This window comes from Amborella trichopoda, chromosome 11 (genome assembly GCF_054954075.1).
Source record: "Amborella trichopoda isolate Santa Cruz 75 chromosome 11, AtrichopodaSantaCruz75HAP2 v2.0, whole genome shotgun sequence".
NCBI classification, from domain to species: domain Eukaryota; kingdom Viridiplantae; phylum Streptophyta; class Magnoliopsida; order Amborellales; family Amborellaceae; genus Amborella; species Amborella trichopoda.
Window position 1 is genome coordinate 2,089,795 of NC_142346.1, and position 13,741 is coordinate 2,103,535.

General features: G+C 38.6%; 1 protein-coding gene and 1 long non-coding RNA gene across 4 annotated transcripts in view; one reads left to right on the forward strand and one right to left on the reverse strand.

Moving 5' to 3' along the window:
* LOC110007861 (uncharacterized) lies at positions 1 to 13,675 on the forward strand. 2 transcript variants are annotated; one of them, XR_016044468.1, is made up of 3 exons: positions 1 to 301; positions 10,263 to 10,557; positions 13,264 to 13,675. It is a non-coding gene; the product is annotated as an uncharacterized LOC110007861 (long non-coding RNA). The 2 variants fall into 2 exon arrangements; XR_016044467.1 differs by lacking the exon at positions 13,264 to 13,675 and having other exon boundaries at positions 10,263 to 10,992.
* ABCG34 (pleiotropic drug resistance 6) overlaps positions 9,103 to 13,741 on the reverse strand; it is a 24,474-nt gene continuing 19,835 nt past the window's right edge. For both annotated transcript variants that reach the window (XM_020671633.2, XM_088851967.1), the window contains 7 exons: positions 13,359 to 13,649; positions 12,582 to 12,665; positions 12,303 to 12,436; positions 11,739 to 11,966; positions 11,172 to 11,343; positions 10,261 to 10,515; positions 9,103 to 9,556 (listed from right to left, as the gene is read on the reverse strand). In XM_020671633.2, coding sequence (XP_020527292.1) covers positions 9,287 to 9,556; positions 10,261 to 10,515; positions 11,172 to 11,343; positions 11,739 to 11,966; positions 12,303 to 12,436; positions 12,582 to 12,665; positions 13,359 to 13,649 — 1,434 coding nt within the window. In that variant the 3' untranslated portion in view covers positions 9,103 to 9,286. The remainder of the gene's footprint in view (positions 9,557 to 10,260; positions 10,516 to 11,171; positions 11,344 to 11,738; positions 11,967 to 12,302; positions 12,437 to 12,581; positions 12,666 to 13,358; positions 13,650 to 13,741) is intronic.

Below are 13,741 nucleotides of genomic sequence, written 5' to 3' on the forward strand. Positions count from 1 at the left end.
GCTTCATTTGTGCTCTGTTTCAATGGGTAAAAGGGTCCTTAATCTCTGCCTTTTCTCTGTCCTCTTCTTCTCTTTGGTCTTCATCACCATCTCTCTCAGTCCCATCCATGAAAGTAACCATCAAATGGATCCTCATTATGCCTCTTCCTGGCCCTCAAGGATGCTCTCTGAGTCATCACATTGCGAAGCCATGGCCTCAAAGAATGATTGCTTGAAGAGTTTGAAGTGTCGATGGTGTCGGGGCGAAGGCATCGATGATATGTGCTTCAGTTCCAATGAAGCATGGAGGCTACCCAAACAGGTTTTCACTTGTAATTGATCTCTCTCTCTCTTGCCGTAGGAATTGAAAGGGATTTCACTTGTAATCTCTCTCTTTCTCTCTTCTTAGAGGATTTGGGGCGCCCTTATTTGGATGGGAAGTTTTTATTTTTTCTGAGATTTGTTAACGTTTGGTCGTATGTTGTGATCGGAATGTACTTTTTGTATATGAGAATACTGTGTTGAGGCCTAATGGATGCTCTGCTTTTTTTAATCCGAGGCTTGTTTCGTATAGTGTTCTTCCCTGGGTGTATTGTTTTGGTGTGATAGAGTTTGGATTATTGGTGTTTTGTGGATTTTATGCTTCGTTTTTTATTTTTTCTCCGATGTCGATATTAATTGGTTCTTGTTGGCTTCCTCTGCCATGAATGAGTGTGGCATTCTGATGTGTTGCCTTCTGATTTTGTATGTATCGCTTCTGTGGGATTTGTCAATGCTGAAGTGTGGGATCTTTTTGGTTTAACTGCTTTTTGGGGACTCTTTCTTGTTGGATTTAAGTATTGATTTTCCATTATTTTGGCTGGCTGAGTATTGATTTTCTTTTGTTGATGAATGAATTATATTTGTTTTCTGCTTGAATAATTCCTGCATATATATCTAATGGATTTGAAGACTGTTTCTGTCTGGCATCTCAAGGTGGGGTGGCCCCTTTGCATCTCATCAAGTCCGAGGAGGGCCTCCTAGGCCAGCACCTGATGCCTCAGTCAAGGCTCTTGAGTTGGTTCTCCATGGCCCAAGGTTGGAAACTGCCGTGGCACCATGGGCAAACAGTTTTTCCTAAGGGGGGAAAGGATTGGAGGGTGTTCTAACCTCCCAAACACTCTCTAAACGTACTTTTTTTTGCCAAATCCTGAGGGTTAAGGAAGTTTAGGATTTCTAAACCTACTTTTGAGAGTGAATTTGTTAGATATTGAAATATGAAGTCTTTAGAACTTTTCTGATATAGAAACATCCAATGCCTTTGAGAAATTTTCTGAAATCCATTCTTGTTTATACAATTTGTTACTACCAAAAAAGTTAGATTTCCTGAAGTCCAATTGTTACTAACAATTGTGAAATGTGATTGAAATTTCAAAGGTCAATTTGATCAATGGATTGTAGATGTATGGTTCCCCATGCCATCTAGGCACTGCATTGCAAATTTTTAAAACATTAGCAACTAGTGTAACCGGCCGTTTGATGGGAGTCACGGACTCTGTTTGATAGACATTATTTTCTTATTATCCCGTTTGGAATTGTTTGTTAGGTATGGGAGATTGATTGTATTCATAGAAAAATTTCAATGAACAAGATTAAGTCTTCCTCCAATGCATCTCTCTTCAGAATTGCATGCGTTCATTCTTGGGTTTTGTCATAATTAATGTAAATACCCAGAAGTAAATAGACTACAAGAATCCATGTATTACATGACCATACACTTCACCACCATCACCACCATCATCATCATCCTAACTCAACCCTCCTCGTTTATCTGGGCTAGGGACCGGCATGACCGGCTTGGGACTGGCCATGGTGGAGTTATGACTATACACTTAGGCTAAAACAAATAATATTATGAAGCCTATCTTTAAACTTTGGATGTGCCTCTTAGAAAATGAGATCTGTCCTAGCTGATAGCCTCTGTGAGCATATATGAAACATATAATCTTGGGAGTATATATCTGTTCTCTCTCTCTTTGTTTTTAAACATTAACTCGATTTTGTTGATTCAAAATGTCTTCACAACCCATTATTAAAAAAAAAATAATAATAAAAAGAAGAAGAAGTTTTCACAACCCTGTGTCAGAGGAGTAGAGGACATAGCTCTTGAGCTTGTACTCTTTCATGAACAAATGTTGTTGTATTTTGTCCTTGAGTAATGGGCTTGGTTATAGGAAATTTCAGGTGATCTCTAATTCTCATAGAGTAATATGGGAAGTTCCATCATGTATAAGATATTTAAGCTAGATAATTTCTTCTTTAACTAGAGCCTTGTATCGTTAGTTCCGTTTGGCAATCGATGTGCCTCTGCTTGTTATTAGCTCTTGATATGAAACTGTTTCCAAGAAATGTAATGGTTGAAGGCTGACCCACATGACTTATTGGGAAAGTAAAAGTAGAGAGAAGCTGACTATCTAGGCATCCTATCCAGTGGACAAATACAAGTCACTCAAAGAAGGGAAGAATGGGCCCTTCTAAATAAAATTGGATTATCTAGATGGGGTTTCCTTGGAGATTGATGTATTGTGATACTGGAAATGACTAGGAGAGTGAGAATGAGTATTCCTGAGGCCATGGATTCTATAATGTTCAATGTTCTAAACTAAGTTGCAGTTGTCTTGCTTGCTTGAGTTTGGAGGAGACATCTGTTGATGTCATTACAAGCCTTTCTGAAAAAACTTAAAATGATTCCTCTTGGCAACTTGCATGGCTTTATGTCATTACTAGTTGTCCATTCCATAAATATATACTAGGATGAATGTGATACCTCAAAGTGATTGTCCAATAAAGATGGAGTGGTTTATGCTACTTTTTCTATAGCCTTCTTTGGTTATTACAACCTGAGGATGTTCCGTCCCAATGACTAGGTGCTTGTTTCGACCCAGAGGGAGCTTTCCTCAACTTGCAGAACATGTGCTAACATTCTAAGTTTTCTTGTAAGAAGCAGTTCAACCTGCAACTGTTGAAGTTTCCTACTTGTTATCGCTGCATGAGAGAGGATGATTTGGATACTAGTGGGCTTGACAGTACACTGAACATTTTATCATAAGGAAGAGCATTCTCACAGCAATAAGAATAGCTTTCGGTAACAAGGGCAATGGGAGCCTTCTATGTTCCACTGGGCTGTTAATATGAGCTTTACCTTGATCAGACAATTGGACCCCACAAAATTTCTTTTAACTCGAGGAGATGGAACCAATTATTCCAATAACTCTCCCAGTTTCTCATTCATTTTATCAACCCAGTTATTGTTGTTGGCAACTTCTTAAAAAATTCTGTCTTCCAAACCCCGCCCCCCTCTTCTTATTTTTCTTTCAATTTGTGCGCTATTCTCACTAACACAGCATGGTCACATGAAAGATTGTGAAATGAGACACCCCTTTTGATCCAAATAATAGTTGTTCCAATTAGATATTCAATTGGACTTGGATAGGATTTGATAGAGAAACCTTCGGGTCTGGATGCAAGAGGGTCCCTGCAAAAATATTACCTTTGGGTATAATAACATGAGTGGGCTATTAGCTATAACTTAGGATTTATGTGGGAGTCCTTAAAAAACATTATAGGTTGTTGATTAATATTTAACTTCTGCTTCCCCTAGGATTTTGAGATAACTTTTAATGTTGATCTATAGATGTTCCACAACAGTATTTCATTTAGAAAAAGGTTTTGCAAATATTCCCAAGTACCTTCATCAACACTCATGAATGTTATTAGACCTTTGAAGGGGATTCAATAAAGAAAAAGGATAAACTAGATGAGGGATGAAACAAGATCAGAACTGCTTTGCCACAGTGGTAACACTTGCACCGCCGGACAATGAGTGGGATAGGCAGCTTCTAGTAGATTCATGGAAGAGTGCGTTGACTTTTTGTCGTCCTCATGCTAATATCATCCAGTGTCATCCTTTGAGCTGGATGGAAGATATACTTGGCTGCAATATAAACCTGGAAAAGACGTATGCCTGTGCATTTGGAGCTTCCTTGAGTATCAATTGCAGCCTATTGGTCTCGGGAGAACTGTGGAAGATGATGTCCATTGCATTTCACTGCTCATTAGCATTTGCCTGCCTTCCCATGTCTGTTAGTTTTCAAGGGGTGCTTAGGTCAGCTGGTTTTGTTGCAAGAAAACACATAAGCCCGTACTTTGGAGTTTGGATTGTATTTTTTGTGGAAAGGGCCAGAGATGTAAATGTATACCAAATTAATAAGGTTGGCAGCTTCGGCAGTAGAAAAGTGAAAGAATTTAGATGATCATTATTAGTTAAATGGAATTGGAAGTTCATGGAGGCTGGCTCATTAAGACCCAATATTTTGATCACGAGACTCCCTTCCTTAGGGAAAGGTTTTTATTCAGTTTTGTGTGAATCAAATACACAGGCACAACAATTTTGGTTCATTGACAGACACTTATAAGCTGTCTATCCCAATTTTATGTAATATGTAATATAAAGAGTTACAACTAAAAGAAAACAAATTCCATGGAGGCCATAGATGTCCTCTACCTTATTGGTTGGGCCATTAAGGTGTAGCAAGGTCTCATGCATTAATAAAATAAGGAACAATTATCAAATTGCCCATAAGAGATTAACAAATTAACACTTTACCCATTTCTTTTGACTTAATTTCAAAATACCCATAAAATAACACACGATCGTGAGTCGGAATAGTTCCAAAAGGGTAAATTGTTAAATAGTTCATCACTTATGGGTATTTTAATAAATTTCTCATAAAATAATAAGTGCAGGAAGCCATTTCGAGGCTTCTAATTCATATTGGGAGGCACAATGTGTAAACTGATGTGTTGGGGCTACTTTCTCCAACCAACTGCTCATTGCCATTGAACCTAATGCTAGCATTAAGATCTGTTCAAGAATTTGTGGGACGGTATGGTGCCTCCAATCCTCTGTGGCCTTGGGGATATGAAGGCAAGGAAATCAAATGGTTGTCCCTTCCATTTTCAAATGTGGGCTGTGAGAAGCATGTTCAAAGGTAAGACAGTTATGGTAGTTTCTCAATCAACTCCTATTCTTGGCCTGAAAAGTGGTTTGTTTAGCCCTTGCTTGATTAATGTCCTAAATCCCAGTTTGCCAAGGGGGTATTTTGGTGATTTGGCTGCTTGGACATGGCACATATTGTGGATCAATTTCATTGCTTAATTAAGGTACATGGTGTATGTTGTTTGTAGATGACATAATTTTGATCGATGAAACCTGAAGCGACGTCAACACAAAGTTTGAATTTTGGAGGGATGCTCTAGAATATAAAGGTTTTAAAATTAGCTAGACTAAGATAGTGTATATACAATGCAAGTTTAATAACAATAATAGGCGTAGAGATGGAAGTAGTTAAGATTAATGGCCAAGAAGTACAAAAAATAACGCACTTTCGATATCTTGAGTTGATAATCCAGGAAAATAGAGAGATTGAGGAACATGTCGTGCATAGAATTAGAGCTGGGTGGACGACATAGAGATGTGCAAGTAGAGTTTTATGTGATCGCTGCATTACAAATGAAGCTGAAGGAGAAATTCTAAAGGATAGTTCTGAGACTAGTTTTGCTTTGTGGAGCGGAATGCTGGGTGGTCAAGAAACAAACATATGATGAGTGTAGCTGAGATGAGGATGTTGAAATAGATGAGTGGCAAGATAAGAAGGGATAAAGTTCGAAATGAATACATTCGGGAGAATTTACGTGTGGCTCTAATAAGTGATAAGATGAGAGAAAATAGACTTAAGTGGGCTAACCATGTGTAGTGAAGACCCAATGCAGTACCTGTTAGGAGGTCCGAATTGGTTCAAGTAGAAGGCTAAAAAAAGGGCGGTAGGCCTAAAAGGACATGGTTGGAAGTAATGAGAAAAGATATAGGGACTAATGGCCTCATTGAGGGTATGACCTTTGATGGAGAGGAATAGCAGACCAGGGTTCATGTAACCGACCCCAAATAGTTGAAAAAAGGCTCTAATGATGATGATGACTTAGACCTAGCTTCCGGGTCTATTGTAAGCTAGTTTGATGGCAGCTTCCATGGCAACCACAGTACAGGTGGTCCTTTACATCTTTTCATTATTGCGACGCAACTAAGGTTAACACTCGGTCTTTGTCATTGTTATGTTCCCTAGGATGAAGCAATTCTTACTGGGATAATATTTTCCTTTTAATTCATTTCGATCCCATTGTTTGTGGATTTTTTTTTTTTTTTCCGGGTGTCTTTAGGTTTGTCCATCCCAAGTTCCCTACCCTCGGCCTTTTCTGCGGGTATTTTGAAGAGTTGTTTCAGCTTTGAACCTCTGATGATCTGATTCTTGTGTGGCTTTTAGTGGTATATTTGAAGAGTTCTTTGAACTTTGTGAACCTTTGACAAATCTCATTGTCTAACATTTTTCATGAGGCCAACAAGGCATCCAAGTCGCTAGCTGGGGACGCAGTTAGGTGCTGAGAGTACATTGTTTCTTACATGGTTTTCCTGTTCCCCTGAAGCCTCATTGCTCCCTTTGAATAATGGTAGGCTTTGCATTCAGGGTATTTGGAATCTTCTTAAAAGTAAGGGGTGCCTCATCTTGTATGAAGCGGAGAAGTTTTGTACCACTATGTCCTTACTTACATCTTTGTGGTGGCAACTTCAGATCAGTTACATTGAAAATATTAGTTGCTCTAGGTTATTTGGAAAAATGATATTATTTTGTCTGCAGAAATATCAAATGGAATATGGTGAAAAATGCTTTTGAGGGGTGGGCTTATAGTGCTTCTCCCCCCAAGTAATAATTTGTTTGCAGACAGTTTCTAATGGGTTTAAACCAAGTGATTTCTACTGGCAACTTTGCTCATGGAAGTGTTGCTTTCATTGTTTTGCAACTTATACATTGTTGCTTTATTAAGTAGTCAGTCCTAATATCTTACAACTTCCATAATTATGATAGAGGAAAAAAAAGCATGCTGGTGAAGATTATATTTCATATTATACAATGTTTTGCTTGTTATGAAGCTCTAATTTCTGGTGAAAACCATGGAGATAATGTTCTTTTCCACCTAGAACTCCTGAAGCTTTTATGGCCCTCAAGAAGAATTCTGCTCAGTGAGATGTCCATGCACCCGAGCTTAATGGCTGATATCGTTAAGAATAATGGGATTTAACGAAAGGGGAAAACTATCTAAGTTTAGGTGTTTATCTGGAATGTGTGTATAACTTTTCTGTGGTCATATGATTCATACTGTGCTTCCCGTAGGGATAGTTTATCATGAGTTGTTTAGCCTTAGAAAACATAAATGGTCATAAGTGGCATCATTGTCCAATAACGGATGGATGGTGATCGCAAGGGAGTGAGACATGCCACTCAACTTATGTCATTCTAATGGTTCTGCTTCTTCATTGTCTGATACCAATCATTTTAGGCACCTCCATGGATGAATAATTGGCAGAGTTATGTTATATGCCAGTATTTAGAAAAGTTATGTAAGGGGAGGACAACTCTGCCATTTGCCAATCCTAAAGCTCGGATGAGAAAGGAGGAGGGTTGTGCTAGGTCGGCAGCTAGCGATAAATTTTTGTTACATCCCTATCATAAATCATCCCAGCCTGATTGAGGGTATTGACTCTTGATAGAGCGAAATAGTGAAACAAGATTCGTGTAATCGACCCCAATAGTTGGGATAAGGCTAACATACTGGTGATGGTGGTGATGATGATGATGATATAAGAGGAGGGTGTAACAATGTGGGATTAAGAGGCATGATGTAAATTTGGTTAAATCGATGTACAAGGGGCCTTGTGGTGGAACCTCAATGGCCTTGCTAGCCTAGTGGACATTAAAGAAAGAGGCGAATTCAGCTCTGCTCTTTCTTTGTTTTTCGGCATAAAGTCTAAGGAAAATTTTCTCGAAATTGCTAGTTGGCTAAGGGTGATTGTGACTTTCTGAGGGTAGTGGCCTCATTTTGTAAATGAGGGGAATTATGCATTTTGTATTTTTCGTATAGGATTCTCATTGTGCTACCAACAATTTAGTGTTCTTTACATGTGTGTTATCAGAATTGGGTCGCCACCAGTGTTTCAAAAAGCGTTAGGCGGCGCCTAGGCAGTCGGGGGGGTCCAGGCCGCCCAACGCCTACGTGGGCGCCCAGAACTTGGGCGGCTCAGTAATATTTTTTTTTTTTGGTCTTTCTCTCTCAAAAATAGCCTCTAATGAGTTTTAGATTAATTTGAAACCTAAAACCCACAATTTTGCATCTTTAGTATTAAAAAAAATGACCCAAAAATGGCTTCAACAAGCGGCATTTTCGCCCTTGGGAGGGATGTAGGCCCTGGGCGGGCGCCCACCTAGGCGGGTGCCCGAGGATACCCTCCTAATTTGGCTGCCTAGCCCTGGGTGATGTGCCCAGGCCTTCTGGACCGCCTAGGCGCTGAGCGGTCCGCTTTTTGAAACACTGGTTGCCACTGAACCAGTCAAGGATATGGCTCAATTGAGACCAATTCGACTTGTTAAAAGAAAAAAGAAAAAATAAGAAAAATAGTTTGAAAATATGAAATATATTATAAAAGTTGTTCAACCTTGTTTCGTTAGTACAACTAATCAACACTGGTCTGACTAGCCAAAACTAATCAAATATTGATTTGAGCTAATTCTCAAATCTCAATCAAATTTAGTTTTTGATTCAAATCATACCAATCAAGGCCCTGATCGGTGGTCTAACTACTCAGACCGGTTGGTCCGATTAAGATGTGATACTACTTTTCATTCCTCAAGCCTAACATAAAAGTTAAATTCGCCATTCTTCTCATTTGCATCTATGAGATGAAGTTCCCTTGCATTAAACCATTGAAGCAAACACCCCCCTTCAATTAAAGGTAAATTTATCCAAATATCAATGAGCGACGAAGTATTCAACATTCTAGCCATATCTTTTGATTTAAAATACCCGTTACATCATCATAAGAAGGAATAGTTGCGATTGGATAAAATGTTAAATAATTCATCTCTTATTGGTATTTTGATAAATTTCTGTAAATTATGTAAGCAAACATTATTGGTATTTTGATAAATTTCTGTAAATTATGTAAGCAAACATACCATGCTTACAATAAGCACCTTTTACAAATGTAACACATCTTCTATTGCTCTGATTAATATAACCAACAACCTTTGTATCCAATCAGCATGGGCATGGGTCTTCAAGCCGCCAAAACTAGATATATATAATACACTAGACAAAACTATGCAAAAAACAAAAGAGAAAAAGCTGACTATTAGTTACAAATATGAATCATAGGTCTCTATCTTCTTTGGAAGTTGAGGTACTTAATACCAAAGGCAAAGACTAAAACAAAGAGGACAACAATGCCTACATGAACCCCTACAACTGCCCCAAGAAAGCTGTACTCGTAGCCAAGGCTGTTCTTAAGGAATTCCCTCACTGTCTGAGGGTCTTGCCCAGGTATCTGCATTTCATGGTCGATTTGTCCAACTTGAGAAGTAATCAAGCCATACAAGGTCCAGGCCACTGGACATACCCAATAGTACCATCTCCACCATATAGGAATCAACTGGTTGCATCCCAAAAGAAACCATTAGAGAGAGAGAGAGAGAGAGAGAGAGAGAGAGAGAGAGAGAGATTATGTGAAGTTCTGTAATTTGAAAATCGCTGAGCCTATTTGGAATTGTCCGAAAACACACGCACATATATATGAGAGAGAGAGAGATTGCATGAATTTATCTTTGGCGAACTGAGGTATCTAGCCCCCGGAAGCACCAATAGTTGGAATGGCAAAAATGTTCCATATTCTAGACTTGATTTCGAGGCCACATTGGCGTGTGGGCCTATTTGAAAATTTGTCACTTGCAATTCCATTTCATAGGGTGTTTAATTTTCAAATTTAACTGTTTCCACCGTGCCACCACAACTTCTACCACCATCATCACCACTGTGACAACATCACCGCCACCACTACCACATCATCGTTGCCACCATCACAACGACCACCATGCACCGCTTCCACCACCATATTACACCATCCAACCACCATCGTGTCACATGATAACAAAGTGTAGTCCAAAATGAAACAATCAAACACCCTTGGAGTACACAAGATAATTGACCAAACTGCCATGTAGTGTCACGTACTAGCAAAGTATAGTTCAAAGTGCTCAGTGTATTCCATTCATAATACAATAATCGATTTATCGGTAATAAATTGAAATTTAGGGGAAACATAGCATTTTGAAAGATGGATATGACTGAAGTACTTACAGGACGGGTGATGAGAAAGCCGGCAAAGAGGTTCCAGAAGCTGAGGAAGAAGGACATGCAGATGGCTGCAATCTGGTAGCCTGGGGTGAGGGCCACCACCATCATGCCATAGAGAGTGAAGTAGATGAAACACATGAACATGAAGTAGAGGAAATAGAAGAACTTGCCAGCTTCCCAACCAAAGTTGATCATGGAGAACAGCAGAACAGAGTACATTGTGGTTTGTACTGCTATATACACCACTTCAATGCCCACCTTTGGAAAACAAAGCACCTCAAAATCAATACAAACAAAAAGGTAAATATTATCATGGGATACTTCCCACTTTTTCAGTTATGTCCCAGTGGGAATTTTCTCTTTGGTTTTTTTTTAAAACAAGGGTTTGCTTTAGTTTAGAAACAGTATGATAGCAACTTCTAAACTCCCGATGTCCGTACTAGACTTAAGGAGGTTGAGAGGTATCTTTCCTTTGTTTGAAGCAGTGTCAACTAGACACCCAATGTGGATGCTGGTGTCATGTGTGGAGAGAAACATTTCTACGCATCAAGGCACTCTAAATTAAAAATAACGAAAATGTGCTTTGTAAGGCTTGAACTTGGGATCATTTAATTAAAATCCTCCACTCTACCACCCATCAAGCATTCATATATGAATAACAAGAAAGACTATATTGTAATACTCTATAAATGTAACGTTATTTAAAACAATAAATGATTGGATATGTCTTGTCAGACTTCTTTTAGCGCAAACGACTAAAACACCTTAGACATGTGTTAGACACTTTGACTCATACAGTTTCCATGTAACTCAGGTTTAAAGTCCTCTGAATTTGTTCAAGAAGCTGCTAGAAAACTATTGTAATCTAAAATGCTTGCATAATATACTTTTTGCTTGTTAAAATATTTTCATACCTGAGCAAATGCATAAGGCAATGCGGAGTACATGCCAGATGCTCTCTCTCTATAGAACACTGTTCTCTCTATGCCGACAATGGGACCCACAGACATCGCATTCGTGGCTCCAAGGAAAAGAGTGGCTGCATACATTGCACCCACCAAATTGAACAGGTCTTGTTGCTTCTTCCTGTCATGAATATACCCAAGAATCTAATTAGTGAAAGCGAGAAAATATCTTCATCATAAATAAGCGAGTATATCATGAAAGATAGCACAATTAGTTCCAAACTCTATTTATTTATACATAGTTGAGCAAAGCCTTCAAGGAAACACCACTGAGTCTCTAAGGGTTCAGACCTTGGACATAACTTAATGGCCTATAGGCTCCCGTACTAAAAGTAGCAGAGTTGAACATGTACTTCGAATTGTTGAGTATGGAGCTTATCTTGTTATATTTCAGTAGGCGACAGAAAAATTGCAAGTGATGAAGAAAGAAGAAAGGCAGTTCATTCATATCCTTCCCACCCCACTTAGCCACAATGAAAAAAATAAAAAAAGTATCCGAAACTACATCGATCTTACGTCTTTCTGCCTGTGTTCCAGAAGATGGTGCCAAATAGAAGAGCGATGGTTAGTGTCATGAAGAAGCGAACAGCATTATACTGTGGATTTCTCCAGTAAGACCAATGTTGTTTCCAAAAGCAAGCAATGCATTGAGTACGAAAGCTTTGAGAGTATTTGGTGGGGAAGTAGAGGTCCTTAGAGCCTGGTGCTGGTGTGTTAAGCTCCTTGATGAGTTTTTGGTTCCCCCTGAGAACAGGAAAACAATTAAAGAATTAAAACAGACAATATCATTGGAGAAAAAAGATAAACAATTAGAACATTAAAAATAAGTCACGTAAATAAATGGTAATGCGATTTCATGATTGGGTCCGATTTAACTGCTAGAAATGCTTAAATATATCTTGAATTGAATTCATTTCCTTTTTTCTCATACTGGCTTAATGAAAAAGGCACTTATGTGCTTGTTAGGATTTAAGAAACACTCTTTTTTTCTCACAAGCTTGCCCCTTGTGCATAATGTATGTATTTGTGTGCTTTTAGAATTCAGAATTTCAGAAAAAATTTATATTGAAGTCCACTTACTCATATAGTGAGGAATTGGCATAAATTTCTGCAAAATCCACACCAAGTTGAGCCTCAACTGCAGGTGAGCTGACCTCTAACATCCATGTTGCAGGGTTGTAGCCATCTTTAATCTTGGGTACTCCGGGGACAGCCTTAAGAAAGAAAACCCATTTCCTTTAAAACTGGATATTTATCATCAAGATGGTAGTTACAGTAAATCCCCAAGGAGGGCATAACCAAACTATGTTCATAATCTAAATAAGAAACAAAAAAAAAAAGAAAAAATTAACAACAAACCTCAAAATATTTAACGAGCTTGTGAGAATGGCGACCAAGAGATCCTCCATAGATGACTTGACCTCCTCTTTTCATCAAAAGAAGCTGAAGCACAGAAACATACATAAACAGAAGTAGTTAACATATATATATATATATATATATATATATATATATATATATATATATATATATATATATATATATATATATCTGTGTGTATGTGTGTGCGTGCGTGCGTGTGTTTACTGCACAGCTTGCAAACTTTCAACAAACTGTAAACAAACATTAAGAATAAACTTTCAATATGATGTGGACTTTAGGTGATGGTAGACTGAAATTGCGTAGTAAAAGAATTTGTCGCATTTATGAGATAAAAGTGTTTGAAACTATTGAATATATGAAAGAACTTCACCACGTACAGTAAATCAAACAGAATGATTATAACTAGACTGTATACTTTTGATATAAAAAAGTCACAATCAGATGTGAAATTAGGCAGTTTGAGGGTGCAACATTGGCCTCGCTTGTTGTTTGAGATTATCTTTCCTTGGACTTTGTGCAGGTAAATGACACACTAGCTGCCCCATTTGATAACAGATGGCTTGGGGTATTTGTGATCTTTTTGTATAAAAAGCATCGGTCTCATTATATACAATCCCCATATTCTGACATACAAATTCACTGAATTTATACATGCAAGTGTAAAAACGTCATAACAGGGGGGCCACAAGCATAAAGGGACAAATTAAAATCGAAAAGAGTACGAGTCAATGTGTAGAAGCAATTTTAGCTCACCTCATCAAATGCTTCAAAGATGTCAATGCTCGGTTGGTGGATGGTGCAAACAACGGTTCTCCCGGTATCCACTGTGTTTCGCACTGTCCTCATGACGATGGCCGCAGCCCTAGCATCGAGCCCAGAGGTGGGCTCATCCATGAAGATGATGGAAGGGTTAGCCACCAGCTCCACAGCTATGGTCAAGCGCTTCCTTTGCTCAGTTGAGAGACCATCCACACCAGGAAGGCCCACCAGAGCCCCCCTAATGGGTGTTAGCTCCACCAACTCCATCACTTCTTCCACAAACATCTGGAGAGCCAAATTTTGAAGAACAGGTTAAGTGATTTCTCAGTGTCTACAAGTCTAGTGTAGATTAACCACATTAACTGCATGTCCAGAAT